Below are 22,988 nucleotides of genomic sequence, written 5' to 3'. Positions count from 1 at the left end.
ATTTTCCGCTCCAGAAATGCACGTCTAGTTATACAGCCATAGTAACACATTATAAAGAAAAACTCAGTGTTTCTACCAGTATTAGAAGGAGTTGAGGCTTCTAATACTGGAAGAGGACACTGGATAAAACCAGGTTTCATGCAAATAATCATTCATTCGATGTGTTATATAGGCCAATTTTCATCTGTGACCTACTTAATTATTTTTGCACAGCTTCATCCTTATTCCTTTTACGTGTTCAGAGTTTGGCTCCATGGAATAGGTCTCTACAAAGTTGGATGTTAGGAGAGAGGACTACTCTGCTAATAGAGCTTCAGTTAAAATATAAAGACGTCAAGTATGAATTCAATTTGCTGACGCCGCTGGGGTTAAAATAAATTTACTTATATTGCAGTTGTCAAATTCAAGTCCATGAGCCAGATTTGGCTCAGAATGTAATTATATTGATACATGCACCATTAATACTACAAATCCAAGAATCCTCTGCTGGCAGACTGCCTTCTTTATGATCTCAGAAGAGATGCCAGATATCTGGAAAAAATTAGACATTTTTCAATTTATGAAGGCTGGCCTGAGACTTTTTTCATGTCTCATACAGTTTCAGCCCACTGTGTATGAGTATGACACTCATGTTCCATTGAAATAATCACACTGAAAAATCCCATTTTTTATTTATTTAAATAGTTGTAAACATAATAGAAGCATGAGCAGAAAAATCCATTTATTTTTATTCATAAAAAAAATTCACCTGAACTTTTCATGACTGATGCAAATAAGAAAAAATATTAATTTATATTAAAAAGGCTATTACTGAAGTCTGGGCTTCAGAACTGAAACCTCTCCGTTTGGCTCTCATCAGGTAAATTTGTAATTCCACATAATCTGTAAAAACAAGCAAGTTCATCTAGTTGTTTTCAAAGCAGACAAAATTCTACTGGATCTGAGCTGCTGTTGTGTAACATTTCTGTAGAAATCCATGATTCAAAACCCAGAAATAACCAATGTGTTGGCCGATAGGCGGAGTAACCTGATTTGATCTGATGCAAAGTCATGTCCATCACACACACGCAAGCACACAGCTGATTTGTGAAAACCAAATACATCCTGAAGGGAAGAAAAATGCCTCATCCTCATCACTCTACCATGTTCATTGATCACATGTTGATCGATGTGGTCAACATGTCAACTTCCAAGAGAATTTATGCAGATCCTAATTTGGGAAACATTTGCTGAAAAAAACTCCAGGTTTCAGCATTGTCCACTGAAGTTCACAGATGGTTTCCTCATTTTAATCAAGCAGAAAACACGGAAAACTTGAATTTTCATTGGCTTTCCTCAGAGGAAAACAGGTCCAGGTTGTTGTACAATACAATTATTCAGGCTGATCTGAAACAATAGTCCAGGGTCAAGGATCAGACTTTCTTTCACTGTTGGAGAAAAAACTGGAAATCTTGCTTTGAGTCTTCAGAGGTGGTGAGAGAGGAGCTGAAAAACAAAACAGAATCCTAAACACGGTGAAAAACTTTCAGCCACTAGACAGAAACGTCATCTCCAGTATGTAGCTGTGATGACATGGAACTGCAACAAACTGAAAACCAGACAACGTCAGAGATGCCTCAGAGAAACGTGTAACATCGCTGATGGATCCTGACCTGCAGAGGGCTGCTCCTCGCTCACAGCAGGACTGTCAGCGGCTGACACGGGCTGACCAATCAGAGCATCCAGCATTTCTTTGTAGCGCTTCTTATGGCGAGGGCGAACAAACACACCGAACCCTTGAAAACACACAATACACGTATCCTTTTCATCAAATCTCCAGCATGCAGAAGCCAGGAGATCTGTGGAGGACTCGGGCAGAACCTACTGATGAGGAGGTGGAAGTTCTCATCCCTCTCTGTGAATAAGCTCACCACGGTGGTCACCAGGCTGTCGTAGTCGTCCGTCTTCTTGTAGCCGTGGATGGCCTGGAAGAGCTGGGCGGACTTTTCAGGTCCCAGGGCTTGCTTTACGTCGGCCAGGAAGGCAGCGTGGATCTCGCTCTTATGGTCAGAACCTGGCCAGAAGAATGCTCAGTGAGCTTATTCATCCACACTGCAGCTAATCTTCCAACTGAACTATTCAATATAAAATACTGCTGTCAATCAAATAATTTAATCAGATTAATCACACTAGCTCTCTGATAATTATGGGTTTTTTTTTTTTGTTTTGTAGCAGAAAGCAGGTGATGTAATCTCCCAGCACTCAACAGAAATTAAGAGAAACTTACTTCACTATATATGCAATCAAATAGTAGCAAACTTGTTCAGGGGAAAGCAGACAGATGAGATGTATTTTATTTTATAGTTTTTGGGGCCCGACCCCTTTCTGATGCCGCCCTGGACAATTGCCCATACAGTGCATATCAAAAACCATCACTATATGCACGCTTTCAAAAATGTTTTATTGTTTCAAACAAAACATGTCTGAAGATTCTCAGTTTTCCAGGTTTTAATATTCAGGAAGACTTAAAGGAAGTCATTTTGTCTTACGTATTCATTTAGAAATATCCCACTCCGTTCATTTCCTATGGAACTGGTGCCATGAGCCACTTGTCCTTGTCCTCCTCCAGCAAAATGACCACCGTAATTTGTGCGTGTAAAATTTCGAGCTCTTATACGTAAATGCGCACGAGGGCTAGCGACGCAAAACGAGCAAGTTGAAAACTAAAACGTTTTGTTCCTGTCTGCGGTTGTGTAAAACGATCACCTTCCCCTGTTGTTCATTGCTCACTGTCTGTAAGGTCCATAATGTTCTGCTGTGAACTACAGAACCCTCTGCGGAAGAGAGGCTTTTAGGTAGTTTGCTTAACCTGCATCAGGTAATATTAACACATTCAAATTTTCTGATTAATCGCATGTGTTAATGTGTTAACGTTGAAAGCTAAAAAACTGGCTTTTCAGAGCTATAACGACTCCATCAGACAGACAAAATGGCCAAACACACCAGTTGCCTCCCTAGCCTAAGATTTCCTACCAGATGGAGCTGCTCTTAATCCCTGCTGGCTCAGGTGTCGTCCTCCTCTGTTGAGCTGCTGAGTGTCGAGCTGACCGCATGTGGACCTGGAGCTCAGAGTTCCCACCGCTTGGCAATCTACAGCTGGAAAACAAACGCATCAAAGTTTTCACAAACCTATTTTTAGGAAATAACTAAATTTGTACTTTTTAATGATAATTTCTATTTTTCCCCTCTCCATTGAGATCACAAGGAGAGTTTCCTCTAGACGTCCACAGAAAGAATGGAAGTCACCAAACCGTTCCCAAGTTGCAACAGTGTATGAGCGTAGTTCGTTCTAGGTGGTTCAGAAGTGGTTCTCCGATAAGTTGAACAAGTAATATTTTCTTGGTGTTGTGAAGTGTTAGCTGACTGCTTTGCACCACAACTTAATGATATTTTATGTTGCCAGTTTTTGTTAAGTAAGCATGTTTTCTTGCTTGTTGTATTTTAACTGCAGCCATCTCACTGTGAGCACTTAAGCGGGTTTAAGTCTGTCTAATTCAGCGTTTTATAGTATCCAGCTTAAATGTTGATAGTTGATTGTTTTCTCATTTTTTGTGGTAATTCCAGTTACTGAACCACCTCAACTAGAAAATCTTTAGTTTTTTTTTTCTCTGTGTATAATTTAGTTCAAGTTATATATCGTTTGTCAGAAAGGGCCACATAAACGGAAACAACATCATTAAGGAAAAACTTAATTGTGAAGAAATATATTTTCCAGGTAAACCACACGAGAATGATTTCAGTGAACTGCTGAAACAAGCTGCATACAAAGCATTACAAAGGTAACAATTAAATTTTCTGTCCTTCAAAGTAAGAGCTCTTCCAGGTAAACACTACCCGCGTTTGCAGGCCTAATTTGTTCAAATCAGCCGAGCAAAGTCATTCGTGGGGTCACAAATGGCCAGCGGGGTGCACTATGGACACCCCTCATCTAAGTCAATATGCCCACCTGAACTAACACCACATGGAGATGCAACATCAGCAGCTTATCACATGTCTGCTGGTCACAAACACACTGAAGCAGTGGTCCCCAAACTTTTTCCTGTGAGGGCCAAATAACTTTTCCCTTCTCTGGTGGGGGGCCGCAGATTGTTGGGGGGCGGGGGGTTCCTCGATTGATTTTTACCCAGAAAGCACATGGGCAAAACCCATGAGTGAAACGGTCACTGGGACTGACTAGTATATATTCCATTGAGGGAATGTAACTTTAACATATTAATTTCTCATATGTTAACATAAAGGCTCATTTTGAAGTATAAGTTGCTACTTACAGGCATTGCTTCGAAGAATTCAACCTGGAATGTGGCGTTCATAACAGACACGTGTGTTCATCTGCTCTACCGCTAGAGAACAACGGTACTGATTAAATAACATAAAAGTCAAGCAGTTCCCTAAAAGTCCAACAGATGGCAGCAATGCGCCCCACAGTTTACAGGACACACTTCCTGCTAAAGAGCCCCCTTGTGGTTGAAGAAAAATCCACATATAAACCGGAAAATACAATAAATGAAAAAAACATCCGAATGCTCTCTGGTATTGTTGAGGGGGCCGGATCAAATGTGGAGGCGGGCCGGATCCGGTCCGCGGGCCGTAGTTTGGGGACCCCTGCACTGAAGGATTGAACTTGTTGGCAGTTTGCATTTAACTCAAAGCAATTCCAAGAAAGTTCCCGCTGTGACTTCTTTTTAGAGCCTCCATCAGTAACACAAAGAGAAGTGGCTCAATTTCCTACCGGTCTGCAGAATCACAGCTTTCTTCTCCTCCTTAGACAGCGAGTGCTCCGGTTTGAACCCACAGCCCTGACCCAGCAGCTCCTGACATTTCTCATCAAATGTCTTTTTGTGATGCGGACGAACAAACTGGTAGAACCCTACGGTGCGGAAGCAGTTGTGGTTAGAGCAGACGTGCTTTTACCGGCTTCAGAGTCCGAGGCAGAACGACGCACCTCGGAACAGGCTGTGAGTGTTGGGGTCTTCAGCCAAAACAGCCGTCTCTGTCAGCAGGACGCTCAGGTCGTCCGTCTTCTTGTAGCTCTGCAGAGCCTGGACGATGTGGTCGAAGCTCACCTTGCTCAGAGACTTCTTCATGTCGGCCAGGAACTGTTTGGCCCTGCCGGCCTTACTCTCCTCTGACCCATCCTCGGAGACACTCGCTTTCTTTAGGTATAAAAATGAAAGGATCAGATCCTGATACAAACATGTTTATGTTAGGACAGTAGCAATAAAACAAGCAGATGCTCAGTTTGTTTGGACCTTGGTTGATCCACTGGTTGATTTAACAGAAGTGCAAATTTTATTTTAATTGAGTTTTTTCTTTTGTTTTTTTTTTGAGACTTGGTGCCCCGACCACCGGATTTAGCACGTTTTCTGGGAAAAACCCTGGGTTCAACACTTGAGGTCTGAAAAAGCAGCATTTAATCATCAGTGTAACATGTACCTGTTCCTGAATCAGCTTGATTTTCCGCTTCCCTCCCCGCAACTCGTCCTCCATCTTCTTGTCATATTGGAGGGACAAGGTGGACAAGCGGCTGGCCTTAAGAAGCAAAAAGTCCAACAAATCATTTGAAATCACAGCATTGTGACTCCAGGTTGATCATGAAGTAACCAGCTGCCCCACCTTCTCCTCTCCAACATCGTCCTTGTCGTCCTCCCAGCACCGGTCGCCTCTCTCCAGAGCGTCCAGCAGGTTGGTTGGTTTCCTCTGACTTTGCTGCACCTCACTCTCGTAGGCGATGCACAGCTTAGCCACTCCGTTAGCTCTGCTCTGCTCGTCTGATCACAAACACGCCACACACCATTTTAACATAAAATATGTCAGGTTTTGTTCTTTGTCTGCAGTTCCTGTTAAGTTAATGATGTCACACATGAAAGGATGAGAAGAAAACCATCCTGTTTTCTAGAAGAAATTTAAGGAATACAACAACAAAAAAAGAGGAAGAAGGTGATTTGGTCAGATCTAGTGAAAATAGGTACTGGACCTTAGAAGTTAGTGTTTTTATATGTGTTATTTCAGAGCACGTAGCAAAATGAAGTTACTATGTCACCTTCAGTTGCATAAAAAGTATAAATCAAACATAACTTAAAAGAAATGTGACTTTGATTTCTCAAACATGCATGAAACATTCCATGTACGCTTATGGTGAGAGAATAACATTAGAACATAATGTAAGGCTCATAAAGGTATATAATACAGAAAACCCTTCCTTTCTTTAAGATGTGATGTTTCTTGAGTTCCATAGGTTTAAAATTTCAACTATGAACTCAGCCTTTACAGAAAGTATTGAAGGGCGGGCTGACAGATGAATAGAATAATGAACAGAAAGATGACAGATTGATGGCAGAGCATTTTTAAAATACAATACTGACCCAGTTTTCTTCTCTTGAGGCTGGGAAGGTGTGCATCCAGGGCCTTTGCTTTCTGGGTGTGGTAACTTTCCGAGGCAGAGCCGGAGGAAAAACTGGGAGTGTTTGATGAGCATTCGGTTGGAAGAGTTTCTAGTGTAGGCATCTTCATCACAACAGGCCTCTGGGACATTCAAACCAAACCAAACTGGAGCTTTAGTCACACGTACAGCATGCCTGAACTCACTTAGAAATATTTTATCAGCACTTTACAGGTCAAAATGGTCAAATTCATAATCAGAAAAACGGTTTTCATTGATAAAATCATTCAAAGTAATGCAACGTACTATTTTCTGTGCAACCCGAAAGAACTGAGACACATCACGGACAACGTTCCCAAATTTGTCGTAGAGGCGAACGTACGGCTTGACCCAGGATGGAAGCTGAGCTCTGGCATCAGAGCTTTTAAACCTAGACGAGAAAAAAACAAAAACAAAACAAGTATGTTCCCATTTTCACCAGAGAAACAGAGATTTCCAGTGTTAGGAGTTGTGGTTAAAGTTCTTAAATTATTGTGGGAGTGGTTTACATGTAAAAATCAACAAACTTTCAATTCAGTTCAATAAATTGTAATTCATCACAAAAGGAAATTAAATGTCATCGTGTCTCATATCATCAAGGAGTGATTGTGGAGTCAACTCCTGTAATATCTAGGGTTCATGTATTATTATTGAGCTTTTGAGATGCTAAATAATCAGCTGCTCCCATTTGTAAACAACCCCCATCACATCACATCACTGTTCAAACTTTTAAAACGCAAGAGCAAAAATCCTTCCAGCTGCACAGCATCCAGAACCTGAGAAATAATTGTTCATAAATGCAACTCCTGAATGAGAGAGAAACAAAAACAGAAGTCTGCAACTCTCTTAGCGACCCGGTCTTGTATCTTCACTAAGTCATTCATTTTTGCCCCAAAAATGTGTTGCTCCCAAACTCCCTGGATGAACCGATATTAAATACATTTTAAAATAACCTTGTATGTTTGAATGTAAATTAATTTCCAATGTCATTCCAAAGTATTTAGAATAAAAAAAAACTTAACAGAGGCTTGAAGAACAGTGCAAGAAAACTTGATAAATAAAAATCATGATAAATTAATAATTATGACATCTGATTATGGATTAATAATAGTAGAACCACTTTCTGACATTATTAAACATTCAGCTGTTGATTAAACTCTGTTCTAATCACCAGTTGCCTAATTATACCCAAGGAACTTAAAACTACGATGAACTAGTAACTAATTATAATACTACTACTACTACTACTAATAGTAATAAATTTAATTTATAAATCTCTTTTTATATCACCAGGATAAAAACAAGGACATGTACCTTTGATCACAGAGAAAGATGGCTCCGTAGTCCTCCTTGTGGCGGATAACTCTCCCGATGGCCTGGTTCACTGCTCTGAAGGCCTGCTGTTTGTACCACTCCTGACCTGACAGGTACTGACAGGAAGAGGCATCATGTCACCACTGAACATCATCATGCTGGCCTCCCTGGGGCTCAGCTGCCAGTCTAAACTCACCCTCATTCCTGGAGATTTTTTTCTGCTCATTTCGTCCAAAAACTGCATCTTCAGGACGACCCGAGGGTCAAACTTAGGAGGAAACGGCAGGCCGGTGATGATGACGCCCCGGCCGAAGGTGTCTGCAAAATCCAAACCTTCACTAGCCTAGGATGAGAACAACAGGAACGGAGCTGCTGTGAGACAGTCAGTCATTCACACAGTGATTATCCTGTCTACTGCAGGTTAAACTTGGGGAGTTTCTTAAAGGGTTTTTTGCTGAACGGTTGGTTGAGGAGCAGTGAAATCCCTGCAGAAGTCAGGAATATTTCTGCCTACTTCTATTTCTCCATGGCCTCTCAGAAACCACTCGAGCCACTTGGGCTTCCAGGACCCATCAGCTGCTTCTGGTCAATAAAACCTTCAACATGGATTTCTCAGGAATACTTTCCAAAACTAAGATGGCAAAGATTAAACATCTTGTGAACATAAATTTACAAGTTCTTCCCGATTTCAACTGAATCACACATCTACAAAAGTAACATGTAGAGAAGTGAGACTTTCAGCTTCTTCCATTCACTTATTTCGCTTCAGAAAAGTTCAGAACTCTTAAAACTAAAACATTTAACAGAAACCGTGATGCATCATCAAAACACAGAGAGCTGTAAGGATCATTATCATTAAGATCATTCTCAACACACCACCAGGGTCTGGTGTACCGAGACAACAATCAGCTGCATATTTCTTCCATCATCCATGAAGCTTCGGAGGAAAAGCAGGACGAAGACTTTGCGCTGCTATATGAGCTCACCTTCCCACGACAGACGGCAAAGAAGCTTCCTCCTTTTGACGCTGGGTCATTCACTTTGTTGTAATACCCATCCATAACCTTTAAACACACACAATCAGGCTCAGGTCAGCAAAGAAATCCAATCCAACTACTACGATCCCAGAGACCCTGAATATGGAGGTTCTTAACATTAATTATTGAAAAACCAAGAAACCCACAAAAAAACATGCAAAGAAGTTGGACGCACTTTGACAAAAATTTGATTTGGCAAAAAACAACAATCAAGATAATGTGCTAAATATATATTTAATTTTGTTATTTAAAAAGGTAATTTATTCTGTAAGAAGAAATAATTCCTGATTTTTGCCCCCTTTTGTTCTTCATTCCTCTGTGTGTCTTCCAGTTCCATTTAATGAAAACCCAGCTCACCTCATTAAAGGTTCCCTTCCCTTTGGGTTCAACAAACATGGGCTTCATGTTCTCGATGCGATCCGTGTGTCCGTTGGCCTGGAGGGAAAAACCAAACTCAGCAAAATGCTTTGATACGTAACACCGAGTAAAAGCTTTCAGACGAGCAGCAACATGGCACCTTTACACACACAGGATGCATCACGATGAACATCAGTGAAGGGGGTTCAGGATTTCCCCCAGTATTTTCAAGCCTGGCGGGCCACCAGGCTTCACTTGTGCCCCTGCCAGGCTTAGCATTGCTTATTTCCTTAAGTATTTTTAAAATGTTTGCAGTTTTTAAGACTTATTGTTGGTGTTTAGGTATTAATCCTCCAATCTTTCAATAACACATAATTATCAAGTCCATCCATCCATCCATTTTCTGCCGCTTATCCGGGGTCGGATCGCGGGGCAGCAGCTTCAGAAGGGAGGCCCAGACTTCCCTCTCCCCAGCCACTTCTTCCAGCTCCTCCGGTGGAACCCCAAGGCATTCCCAGGCCTTGGGTGCTGCACTGCTTCCCCCTCCTGAGATGCCGGATGGTGGACCAGAATCGCCTCGAAGCCGTACGGAAGTCTTTCTCCATGGCCTCTCCAAACTCCTCCCACGGCCGAGTTTTTGCCTCAGCGACCACCCGAGCCACATGCTGCTTCGCCTGCCAGTACCCATCAGCTGCTTCTGGAGTCTCACAGGCCAAAAAGGCCCGATAGGACTCCTTCTTCAGCTTGACACCCTCACCGAAGGTGTCCACCAACGGGTTCGAGGGTTGCTGCCGCGACAGACACCAACAACCTTGCGGCCGCAACTCCGATAAGCCGCCTCAGCAATGGAGGTAGGGAACATGGTCCACTCAGACTCAATGTCCCCCACATCCCCCGGAACGTGTTCGAAGTTCTGCCGGAGATGGGAGTTAAAGCTCCGTCTCACAGGGGACTCCACCAGACGTTCCCAGCAGATCCTCACTACAGGTTTGGGCCCGCCAGGTCTGACCGGCTTCCTCCCCCACCACCGGAGCCAACTCACTACCAGGTAGTGGTCAGTGGACAGCTCCGCACCTCTCTTCACCCGAGCGTCCAAGACATATGGCCGCAGATCCGATGACAAAATCGATCATCGAACTGCGACCTAGTGTGTCCTGGTGCCAAGTGCACATATGGGCACCCTTATGCTTGAATATGGTGTAATTATCAAGTGATATTTTCAAATTTCCTGTCAACTTTAAACATCTTTTAACTGAAAAACACGACGGGCCCCTTAATGAATGACTGCCCTAGCACCCAACCACCAGGCTTAGCAGAAAACAGAGCTGCTGTTTCTGACTGGAACCTATTCGAAAAGCAACGCTGGGTCCTTACAGCACTGACTGCTGATCAGATGATCCTGGTGTGGGTTGGTTGATAGAAAACAGTAGCAACATATACTCTGATACATGGCTGATGCGCCCAGTGTGTATTGCTCTTTACTTTCAGAAATGTAAAAATTCTGTCCAGCAAATCAAAACTTTAAATCATTAGAAAATAAGACAAGAAAACAAGATGAGGGGGAAAGAAAAAAGTTTCCTTGAACTGCATAGATGTCTTCTAAAAAAGTTATCCTGGAGATTTTGGACTCACCCTCCAAAACTCCAGAGTTTTCTCCATCAAAGGGAAGGAAGGAAAAAACACCAAGAGGCCATGAGGAACCACCCGGCTAAGGTTGGCTGAGGAGAAAACAAAGACAACAACAAGAAACCAGAAGGAGCTTCAGAAATGAAATAATATGGGAACAGAAAATGTTCATTAAACCGACAGCTTGTGATTGGATAATATCAACTATCACAACTAATTTAAATCCAATTGAGTGTTCATCTACCAACAGCAGCAGTTAGAAAACAACTAAAACTGGAGACAGCTGTTTATTTTTTTGTTTGCTCTGAAAAGGTCCTTTTACACGTCGATCTGATTGTATTGTGACTAAAGAGTGTTGATTGCGTCTTTATTTCCAGCAATAGGGAAAAGAATGAAAAAGTAAAAAAAAAACAAAAAAAAACAATAAAGAAGCTGGATCTTACCTACAGTGTTTCCTAAAGAAGTCATGTTATCAGGATTAAACCTAGCAAAGAAAAAACACATCAACACAGCCGCTGCACAGGCACCATCACAGCTGTCAAACAATACATTTACATATTAATGAATACACAGATTTTTGGATGTAGAACTTTGTATCTGTATTTTTGTGAGTTCATATAGTGTACCAACTTAAATGGAGATTGTATAATTCTCTAGATTGTTATTTTGTCCCTGTGTGTGTTCAACATGCAGCACAAGCAGCTGATGCAGATTGGCAATGTTTATATTTCTTTAAAATGGTAAATGTTGAATACAACATAACATTTTTCTATTATTAGCAATGTACTGTCTTTCATTTTAACTTTATGGAAAGCAGGGTCGTAGAACATCCAGTGACTAAAAACTAACAAAAAACCCCCCAACAAAAACATGACTGGCCCAAAAGTTCATTTACTTGACAAGACAGAGCAGTTATTTTCAAACTAGAAAAAGTGACTCACATCCAATTATTGATCAAAGATGACGCAAAACAAAAAATAAAAAAGTAGACCAACAAAATAAAATAAAAAATAAAATAACAGAGCAAGAGAGAGAGACAGTCACTCACTCACACAGTGACAGTCTAATGTCTATGTTCTAACCACAGCTTCTGACTGAAGCATTTCTATTTTTAATGAATCTAGATTAGAAGAAGTCCTTCATTTAGCTGATGTTTGGAAGGCTTCGTGCAAAACAATTAAACATCTGTGAGGAAAAACTGAGAAAGACCGACGCCACGATTCTCCTCATGCTGAGAACATTTACCTTCGATCGAATGCTGAACTCAGGTGAACTCCATCTGGACCTCGATCAATAACGCTCACAAAGATCTGGTCTCGCTCGATCACATGGCCATTTTCAAGAAGCACTGGAAATTTTCTGGAACAAATAAAAGAACCGAATCAGAGCAAGTCACGGGTTCAAAATACTGACAACACAATCCATCACAAGCTGTTCAAATACAGAAGGTCAGAATAAGCAAAAATAGAATAAAGTCTGTTTTCATGAATTTAATTATTGAATTAAAAAAAAAAAACATCAGATCTATAATCAGCTAAGAAAACAAAAAGTGAATGATTTAGTTGATGTGTCCAGGCATGGGCCAAATATCAACCAGGCCTAAAACAATCTCTGTTTTGTCCTTGTCATTTCTTATTATAAACTGATTAGAGGAGCCTTACATCCTCATCTCAGAGGTGAAAGAGGTCAGGGGTGAGAGGGTGCCACTGGTCAGAATAACACAGCGAACCTCCTGATTCACCAGGTCCTGCATGCTGAAGCCAGGGGAGAAGCACCAGTAGCTCAGGACGTTGCCTACAACACACACAGAAGCAGATCAAACATTTAACTCATTCAACAGTCGGATGAGTTCACCGTTGGATGAGTGAGCTCCTCTGTCTGCCATGAGAGAAAACCGACTGATCAATTTACTCACAGATCAGAATAATAGCAACCTGAAGAAAATTAGCCTTCAGTGACAGCACATGTTTTTTGTAATCATTTAAAATGATCTTCATCAGTGGTTCTCGGGTTGTTCTTTGGGAGCTTCCTTCTTCATTTCCAGTCATTTGCATAGGAAATTAATCTATAAGATGGCTGTTAATTATAGAGAAATGCTAACCATTAGACTTTAGATGAAAATCTAGTAATCAGTTTATATTTATGCACCTGAAAAATAGGTCACATGCTCTTCATCAACCAGAGGTGATGTGTTTTGGTCCTACATTTCATTTGTCCTCCATTTGTATATTGTACTGCTGATTTTATAAAGAGGTTCTGCACCCAGAACCATTTTCTAATTAATAATAAAACAAATAAAGAAACCAGATGCTGAAGAACCTACCACAGTTTGGAAAATGTATATTCCAGCATCCCTTTTTACTCTACGGACGCAACTTTACAGAATAAAAACCATGAGTTAAATCCAATTGTTTTAAATAAATAACCATGTTACCAGAGATCCATACCTTGTTTCTTTGAAGATGTAGAAGGAGCAGACCACAAATCAGGGGTCTGTTTCTTTTTCTGGTAGCTATTGTCAAGATGGATGTGAACCTGAACCAAGCAGACCGTCACACCTTATGTTAGTGTGCAAGCAGGATCAGGAGGCAGTAGATAAAAATATTATTGTTTTTTTTTTTGCTGGAACAAAAAAAAGGGGGTGACAGCGGTAGGAGTTCTCCCTGAAATCGGTGGTTAGCTGGTTCGACCCATGCTCCCACTCACTGTTTGTGTCCTTGCCACAAACGTCGACCACCTTGCCTGTTGCTGGTGGTCAGAAGGGCGGATAGAGCAAAATGGCAGCTTCGCTTCTGCCAGACTGCCCAGGGCAGCTGTAGCTACAATCCAGTAGCTTCCAATCATCAGCGTGTGAATGCACTCTTTGAGATTTCAATTTGATATAAAGGGCACTATAAAAACAATCTATTATTATTATTATTATTATTAACTGAACAGACCTTAAAATGGGCTGAGTTGAACTCCATCTGCTTCTGTTTGTCCTTATCCGATGGTTCCCCACAGAACACCAACTAACAGACCAGAACACAAGAACAAGCCACTGTTTCACTGCAACAGACTCAGGAAGAATCCATCTAAAGCTAATTTTACCAGCATATGTGGCTAAATGTGACCTCAGATATCTTACGATTTTACTGTAAAATAACAGAAGATTTAAACTCAAAATCTTCTGTTTTGAGTTTAACACAGAAAAACTCAAAATATATTTCTGAATTTCATAAGTGAAATTCAGAAATATTATCAATCTGGTAAGGAAGATTGATGATATTTCATTTGATTGACAACATGTCAATCAAATGCTACACAGAATCAAGGACTTTCTGACAGTGGACTGAGTGAACCTTCTGGTATATGAAAAAAAACCTGACTTTGTGGAAAGTTTGATTTTTCTCTGCATAAAAAAAGAGTTTCCTGACATCCCCTTAAAAGAGCTACTAGTTTTCATCCAACAAACGGTTTTATATTCCACTGATGTGACTGGATTAAATGTAGAAACACAAACTACATCCTAAAGATGGAAATACCATAATCAGAACTTTTTCTGAGTTCTTAACATACATTGGATCCTCCCAAGTCAAAATAGCTAAGTCAGGTAAATTCCTACATTTCCACATATTTGTCTGGACATCTCGACAGCTACCTGAAGCGTCTTCCTCAAACTTCATCCTGTGGCTCACCTGTATCATATCAACCAGTTTCTGCAGTCCAGCCGTACTGAGGAAAATTCCTGGCACTGGTGAAAAACATCATGTAAACGACTGGTTAGAGAAAAAAATCTGCACATGCATAACATTATTGTAACACAATTATTCCATTAAAGCCTATGAAAAGGAGTAGAAAATGTATAATAGACAAAGCAGCAATATGAAGAGATGCTGTCATACTGACGTCCAGCCAAGCTTCCAATGATCTGCTCCAAAGCGTCGTGGATCTCTGTCTTGGTCTTGTAGGTCAGATGGGCTCTCTCCAGCAGCTCATAGATGAAGCTGATACAGAAAGAAGGGGACATGTCAGATCTGTCTATGATATGGAGAAAACGGTGCAGGAGCAAAGAACAAAACAAAACCAAAAAAATGAACAGTCATTTTTCGGTAATTGACCCTGTGTCTTTGTTAAGACACACCTGTGATCTATGAATCGTTCTGGCACTCTTCAGAACTGTACCCCTCCGCCATGACAGATGCCAAAACAACCTATGAGCTCCCGTGTAGCCTGTCAAAAAACAGACATCTGGTGGCCTAATGTCATTTTTATTTAGTTGATTTCACTTTAAAAATGGTCATAGGATGCTGCACGGTTGGCTGCACAAACAAACAAGAATGCAAACTTTTAATGAGGAAAGATGTATTGTGGGTAAGGCATCATTTAGTGTCGGGCCTGAAATTGATAGTCTACATTTAGAATTTGGTAATGTTCTAGTGTCTGCCATGTTTTCACATTAAAAAACAAAAACAAACAAAAAAAAAGGGTCTTTCTGCTGAATTATGGTGCTGATGTCAGCTGCTCTGCTTCACATCATGGCACACTGGCCTGAAGCAGGAGCAGAATCCTGAGTTTGAATTAATAACAACATAAATGCGTTTCAGATCCGGGGTGTTTAATCCTTCAGTGGTTGTAGTTTGAAGGTTGTTCAGGAGGCTGCACTTCTTCTGCTTCGGAGTCAAAGGTGAACGGGTTGTACCACTGTGTGTCTGCTGGTAGCCATTTTCAAGTGTCTGAGGTGCCGATATAAACACTGAGTTAACGCTACAACACGTTCCTCAATGAGCTCAAAACAAGCAGAACTGATTGGGTGAAATCTCAATATCTGAGAATGATTTTGTGTATTAAATGTAATTAACACTGTTTTGCATAGGCCACAGAACTATCCTAGTTTATTCAAGAAAGCTAAATAATGGATATTTAAGGGTAACTAATGCCCAACTCAACATTTCTGCTGATAAACTGTCTGGATAGGTTATTATTTAGGGTTATATCTTTACGTTTCTGTGCAATTGTTGGCATTCTAATATAAATTTGTCTAGTTCTTCATTCTTTTGCCTTAAACCGTCTCATTGCCTGCCTTCAGTCGAAAGTTACCTTGGTAACCGCTTGGCACAGCTTGGTACAACTACATCACAGCCCCACATTCAGGTCTAAAACCATCTCACTCTGACACACAGCCTAGTAGCAAGTGTGGACATGGAATAGTGAGCATGGCTGCACAAACCACTGATCAACTGCGCTAAAAGGCTTGGCAAATGTGTGCTTAATAAGTAAAGTGGGCACAGAGCGAAATAAGTCTCTTCTCTGCTCTGACCGTAAGCTGCAGGAATGTGGGCACAAATTCCACTCATGTATATTTTGTACTTGTAAACTAGAATGCGTAGCTGCGACTTGAGTTTTGTAAACTTGTAAAACAAAGGGTTGAAAATTTTATTTTTTGTATTGAAAAATAAAAATGTATATATGTGCAAAAGATTTGGATTTTTTTTTTCCAAAATAATTTCACAAACTGTTAAAATCACCTACATTCCTGGTTTTGTGATGCCTCTGTCACTTGGAACTTCATATGAATCAATGGCAGCTTCCAAATCCAGCAGTATTTCTGTCAAAGCAGACAGAACATCTCCTGGTCTTCAAATACAATCAGAGAGATACTACCAGAAAAGTGTTGCACATAAATTATACTTACGTTTGATTTTAGCAATTGTACTTATATCTATTTTTAAACCTGAAAAAATACAGAGATGAAACAAAGTTACATTTTTTAGTGGTACAAATCTGCAGTTTATGTCCTCATAAATTCTCAACGCAAATTACTGCAATCTATGACTTCAAGACTTTAAAAGCACTGCATTACAAGGAAAAGTTTCAATTTACTTGCTTTTTAGGAGTAAATGATTGAATTAGCTATTCAAGAAACTTAACCTGAGCTGAGGGACTCTACATTGTGGTCTTCTGTAACAGAGTCTCTTTGGCTGACTTCTCTAGCCTGCTCCACCAGCAGCCGGTCCACAGCAGTGATGGCAGAAGCGATATCGTATGGAGTCAGGTCAAAGGACGTCGACTCTTCACACGTCTTCTCCTGCAGAGAACAGAAAGGCTTCATCTGAGGCATATAAAATCATCAAAACAAGGTGGCTCCACAAAGTATTGACTCAGGGGTGATTAATACTTTTGCACACCGCACTTTTCAGTTTTTTTATTTGTAAAACATGTTTTGAAATCATGTATAGTTTTCTTTCTACTGTCTGGACAGTGAGTGTTTGAAACCGAAGCCAAATTCTTTGTTTGGCCACACAATAAGTGACATGCCGCCGATTTAGACAATCAATATTTTTAGAGTACAGGGAATCATTCTTACCACATTGTGAGCTTCGTCAAAAATCACCACAGCTCCGTTCAGCTCAATATTGTGAGCCCTGCGGCTCTGTGGAGAAAAGGACAACATTGCGACTTTTTCAGAGAACTTTGGTTTTGCTAAGACACACCTGTGACCTACGAATCATTAGAACATAACAGGCTCTTCAGGAGCACACCTGTTAGAAAACAAGGAGCTTCAGTCAGAACATCCATGTTAGGAAGATATGAGTCATTTCTTTTGCAATCATGACTCCTTTTCTTAATTTAAAGTGTTTGGCTATATAAAGAGAAATGAAAATCAACACAGACGAAGACAAAACCATCCATCCATGGCTTAGCTCACTTTTGGATCCAGCAGATAGTTGTATGGCATGAAAATGACATCAGCTTGCTGCTTTAGAGAACGACTGAGGTAGTACGGACAAACCCTGGCGAGATACAGCAGATCACACGTCAATGCTTTAGCCAACGTCCAAGTAAATAAACAGTCAGAGAGGTAGTAGGGTTACCTTTGTTTGTTGCCAAATTTGACCAAGTCCTCCACATCAAGGATAGAGTTAACCAAGTCTCTGTCTGTGCTTTTCTCTAAAGGAAGACAATGAAAAAGGAAGAATCATAATTTAGACAACTGCTAATCTTATTTTAAAGACACACTCCATATCTTGGGATATCTACCTAATGAACCTCTAATGCTTGTAAACAATTAATGCTGTTATTTATGATGTTTTGGACTTAAAAAAATTGTTTAAACACCAAAATATGTTCATGTAAGAAACCTTTGTGGTACTCCTAATTATTAAATTCTTGATATATATATAGTAATTGACAGATTAAGAATCAATACTCCAAAAAACATTATTTATTTCTACTTCAGTCAAATTTAATAAAGCATAACTTTCTGATAATAAAATTCTGTATTTTACATTCTGTGTATTTGGAATATGTACCAAATCTGTCGATAACTCTGAACTAATGTTAATTAATTCAGAGCTAATTGGCCAGTGCTGGACTTGTGCTTTCATCTATTAGTTTAAAACCTAAACCTTATCAGGCAGGTAAGATAACTGAGACTGAAATATTTGACTATTTTCTTGTTGTGCCCCGATTTAATTTTGATCTGAATTACTAGCTTCATTAATAATTGCCCAAAGCAATTATTTCACATATTTATAACTAACACTAGACTCCTAGTAACACAACAGCATTCCTCGTGTTTTTGCTCAGTTAAGATCACTTCCCTGGTAAAAACTGATCATTACCGTCAACGTTGTTGTAGAACTGACATGATCTGGTGGACACCTTCCCTCTGCACATATGAACCTGGATAACAGAAGATTTCAAATAATTATCTTCAGATATGTATAAACTGGCTTAGTACAAGGATTCATGCCAACTTTGAATCTCTGCCGTTATATTTAGCAACTTTTCAAACAAAAAAATCTGTATGGCTGAAAATCGAACTGAGCAGGTCAGGCTTTTCAAAGATCAGTGATCAGCCAGAAAACTGCAATCAGTTCATCCCTATTTTAAACCACCAACTAGACTGCAAGCATGGCCCAGTTTATCAGCTTGATGTTTAGTTGGAGTGGTAGCAGAATTATTCAATCTACTTGAGACAACAGGTGTTGCAGTAAGCACTTCGGTGTCAAACTTACCTTGATGTGGTTGCTCTCCTGACGCATTACTTCCTGGTTGATACACAGCTGCTCTCTTGAGCCCAGCACACACACCTTTGGCCTAATTCAACAGACATACAGAGAAATCCAAATTATAATACCGATGTTCACCAAGTTTAACCTGAAACACTAAATTCAGCTCGACAGTTCCAACTTTAACGCAGACAGCCTCCCCATTTGACTCCAGAGTACTTTGGTACACACACGAGTTCCTGGCTGCATAGATGCCTGCAATTACGGATGGCCATTTATTGTATCATTTATCCCGATAAACTTGATTTATTATTGTCACAATAAATTCCAATCAATGATATTTATTTATTTTTTATTTGACTGGTTTCCTAAAGAAGCGCATTACACATAGGTGTGTTTTTCAAAAGCACCATTTGTGTTTGTGGGGTTATGATTGCTGTGCCATGCAGTCAGCTCAAATTTAAATGTATCACATACAGTAAGAAGTAGTATAAATAACAAATTGGGTAAGGAATGGAAAGCCAAAAGAGCCTCAATTAAGCCAATTAAAAGGATACATGTGAAAATATTAATAAAACTTGAGATGCCTTCATCAAATTGATTAACATCTTTTATCTTAGTTTATTAAAGAAAGAATAACATCTAGAAACCGTTATCATTTAGAACAGGAAGAGAGTAAACTAAAAAGAAGGAGACAGAACAAAGCATCAATCAGAGAGTAAATATAAATTATCTTCTACTAGCTCCAGACTGTCATGGGTGGAGGCCCATCGCAGATGATCTGGCCCATGTAATATTTACATGGAGTGTAATGATGAGAAGGTATTCTTTCATAAACACAATTTCTTAGCAAGTGTAAATGTATGCCAATCAGCAACAAAGACTTAAACAATTGACTGAATAAAAACTTGTATTTTGTTCAAGTTAATACAGCAAATGTTTACCTGTCTCATCTCTGTAAAATCTTTAAAACACTACTTTGAACCATCGCTACATACGATAATCTCCATTATGCAAACCCAAACAATGACACTGTATAAAGCTCATCAATAAGACTGTTTACCTGTATGAAGTGTTCTTTAACTCATTGATAACCTGTGCGAGCTGTGAGTGAGTCCTGGAAGCGTAGATGATCTTGGGAATATCAGTGTAGTAGGCTGAAGGACAGAAAGATCAGAAGAACCACCGTCAAGTGATGAAGTTGCATCAACTTAGTTGCTGCTTCTCTCTCAAGTTTCTAACAGGATGATCAATTCCATCAATCTATTATCTTCATCTTAACCCAGGGTCAGGTTGTAGAAGTCCAGACTTCCCTCTCTGCAGCCACTGGGGCCATTGTGCCACCACTGAACCTCCAGCACATCCTGGGTTTTCCTCTGGGCCAATTTTTATGCTCCTCTAATTTGGAAACAACCTTCCAGAAAATTGCAAAGCTGCTGAAACTTAAGAGTTTCTTTAAACCCAGGCTGAAACATCACCTGTTTATAACTGAATCTGACTAATAATAACTGGAACATTAATTAATTATAGTCTTTATTCCAATATTTGATCATTATTCTAATGGTATTTGAGAAAATGCATATGCAGGCAGTTTATCACTGCCAAGTTATAGAGGACTGCTCAATATATGGAATCACAGTGAACAACAGGAAGTATAAAACAAGAGATAATAAAAACATAGCATGAAATAACATTCAATTGCAATGAGTCTGGCATCCAAAGATATCTATCTGTATAATAAATAAATGCTGTAGATGATGTTATAACAAAAAAAACTGTCTTAACATGAAATCTTGGATAGTTTTTGCTCAAGATGATCATCCTGTAAGAACCCCCTGCTGGTCAGTACCTGTCCATAGAAAATACCAACTATGGTTCAGACATGCAGGGATGTCTTCTGTGATGAAGACACAGAGACAACAAAGTAACATACTTGGCTTGTCCCCGTCGGTAGCAGCTGTGCCCCAGGAAGCCAGAGGTGTGCTTGGGAACAACTCCTGTCCTTTCAGCTTGTCTGCTAGCCTGCGAGCAGAGATGGAGTCCCTGAAGTGCTCCCTCCATGCCAGAGTGGCACACAGCAGACACAGAGTTTTGCCAGTTCCTGTAGGACTCTCCAGAACCCCATTAGATTTCTGGAAACAAGAAGCCAGACACACAGCTTTTACAGAATTTATTTTCTTTATTGCACCTTAACTCCTAATAGACCAAGGAGGGCAGTGGTAGCTACACTGGCACTTTCTGGTGTCAGCTGTCACAGCTTAGTAGCATCAGCTTCTGACTTTTGTGGCATTAATATAAATATTAATAGGTATTTTTGCACAAATAAAAAAAAGTACATACACTCTGTTGGCAGCAGCCTTGACTTTGTAATACATATACATATATACAGACTTGAGTAGTAACTAACTACATTTACTCACATTTATTGACTAACTTTTTTGATATGCTCTACTACTTTGTACTTTTACTTGAGTAATTTTATGATAAAGTATCACTGTTCTTGAGTAAAATTTCTGGATTCTCTACCCACTGAAGGAAAAATTAACATGTTTTAACCAAAGATTCACCATTCATTCCTCCTCAAAGTACAGCTCGGTACTTATTGCTAGCTAAACAGCAGATGTACCGGGTGTGGACGTTTCTAGAAAGCTTTCGTGTTTCCATGGGAACTTACCTCCTGCAAACATTGTAACACTTTGCTCATGTAGTCTTTCTGACACTCGTACGGAGTGAAGGGGAAATTTACTGTCACTCCTCTCAGATTCAGTGAAGGCATCTCTGTCTCCCCAGCCGGACAAACTGCAGTTCAGACGGCCTGTTAACGCCTGCTATGTTCAACACAAAGAAGCACATTACAGGTAAAGTTTGTTGTCACTAATGAAAACTTCAATAGCTTCGCGCCAGCTTCTTCTTCTTTTTTTTATTTCTTCTTCTTGAAATTTATTGCCGGTTGGCAAAAAGGTTTTTTAAGTGAGCATTACCGCCACCAACCGGCAAGGAGTGTGAACCATATAACATAAAAAAACAATATCCTACTATACAACTTATACTGTTTTAAAAAATGAAATATATCTCGATGTCCTCTGCTTCCCGAATCCTTTTGCAATAAATCAACAATGTCAAGTTTCATTTTCATATTGCTAAGGTTCCTAATTAACTTGTTTCTCTGAATCCGGTAATTCATACAAAGCAAAATAACCTGTTCTATTGTCTCTTCCCCACAATCGCATTTTCCCTGTCACATTTCCCTATCAGAAATAATGAGCTACTTCCACCGACTTTTTGGTAATTTCCCATCCTCCCATATATGGTCATACAGTTCTAATAAAACATTTTTAGAAGATTCACTTAAATTACTAACCATAGAAGATTTAAGACTTAAATTCCTAACCAATGCATAACAAATTTGATCTTTCATCTGATCAAAGTTTGCACCAAGATGTTGTATATCTTCAATAATCTGTTGAGAGCATCATCTCTTCTGTCGTCATCTGTTGGGGCAGCAGCACCAGAACCAGGGGCCTAGAAAGGCTCAACAACCTGAAAAAGAATTATGCATAAAATCAAGAAAATTATGGACAACTCTGACCATCCCTTTCTTGAAACTGTTGTAGAAAAACAAATGTCTTCAGTTGGAGGCTTCTTCAAATTTGCTGTAATACCGACAACAGGAGATATTTCCTGTCTACAGTCATCATCATCTGTGATAACTGTTTAATTAACAGTTATTAACATTTGATTTCCCTTTAGGATCAATAAAGTATTTTTGAATTTGAATTAAGTCACAGGACATTTTCCTTTGATTCCAATAACTATGAGAAAGGAGGAAAATGAAGATTTGGACATTTTTGCCAAACAATAATCGCTATAAGGACGTAGATTTTCATCTAACTTCAGTTTGCATTAGGTAAGGCTGAATGTGTAAGAATCGTCAATAAATCGTTCAAAAATCTTTGACAGGAATATTGTGAAATGAATGGTAGTCTACCAGGATTTGTAGGACATGCAAGCAGAAACCCTCCACCCACACAGACGTTTGTATTGTCACAGATTACCCATCTCATATTATACTGTCATGACATAGAGGCAGTTAAAAAAAGGTTACACACTGCAGCTTTAACAAACCTAATTTTATTAAAATCATTAGAAAACCTTAATCAGGGTAAAAACCCTCATTGCAGTTTACTTGAATTTGTCCCGAAT

General features: G+C 39.8%; 1 protein-coding gene across 1 annotated transcript; it reads right to left on the bottom strand.

The window, feature by feature from the left end:
• Positions 1 to 659: 659 nt before the first annotated feature.
• Positions 660 to 21,995, bottom strand: rtel1 (regulator of telomere elongation helicase 1). Its single transcript, XM_015009702.2, has 33 exons — positions 21,460 to 21,995; positions 20,719 to 20,917; positions 19,849 to 19,942; positions 18,792 to 18,873; positions 18,396 to 18,456; positions 17,646 to 17,721; positions 17,480 to 17,564; positions 17,138 to 17,203; positions 16,702 to 16,858; positions 16,466 to 16,504; positions 16,303 to 16,378; positions 14,680 to 14,777; positions 14,469 to 14,524; positions 13,731 to 13,802; positions 13,239 to 13,326; positions 12,453 to 12,585; positions 12,037 to 12,150; positions 11,235 to 11,275; positions 10,798 to 10,883; positions 9,166 to 9,243; positions 8,758 to 8,835; positions 7,968 to 8,114; positions 7,772 to 7,887; positions 6,725 to 6,848; positions 6,402 to 6,561; positions 5,653 to 5,807; positions 5,473 to 5,568; positions 4,982 to 5,192; positions 4,769 to 4,906; positions 3,013 to 3,135; positions 1,865 to 2,053; positions 1,653 to 1,775; positions 660 to 1,485 (listed from the first exon to the last, which is right to left on the bottom strand). The coding sequence occupies exons 1-33, from the start codon at positions 21,559 to 21,561 to the stop codon at positions 1,406 to 1,408; spliced, it is 3,543 nt and encodes a 1,180-aa protein (XP_014865188.1). The 5' UTR covers positions 21,562 to 21,995; the 3' UTR covers positions 660 to 1,405.
• Positions 21,996 to 22,988: the final 993 nt, after the last annotated feature.

This window comes from Poecilia mexicana, unplaced genomic scaffold (assembly GCF_051168715.1).
Source record: "Poecilia mexicana isolate PSO_F unplaced genomic scaffold, ASM5116871v1 scaffold_7, whole genome shotgun sequence".
In the NCBI taxonomy this organism is placed as follows: Eukaryota; Metazoa; Chordata; class Actinopteri; order Cyprinodontiformes; family Poeciliidae; genus Poecilia; species Poecilia mexicana.
This window is presented reverse-complemented; position numbering and strand designations above follow the sequence as displayed.

Bases quoted from the DNA above. Each gene is read 5' to 3' on its own strand.
- rtel1 (XM_015009702.2), bottom strand. From the start codon at position 21,561: ATGCCTTCACTGAATCTGAGAGGAGTGACAGTAAATTTCCCCTTCACT. The intron at 17,204-17,479 runs GTGAGCTAAGCC...TTTTCTCCACAG, and splicing joins ACTATCTGCTGGATCCAAAA to AGCCGCAGGGCTCACAATAT. The intron at 14,525-14,679 runs GTCAGTATGACA...GTTTTTCACCAG, and splicing joins CATTGGAAGCTTGGCTGGAC to TGCCAGGAATTTTCCTCAGT.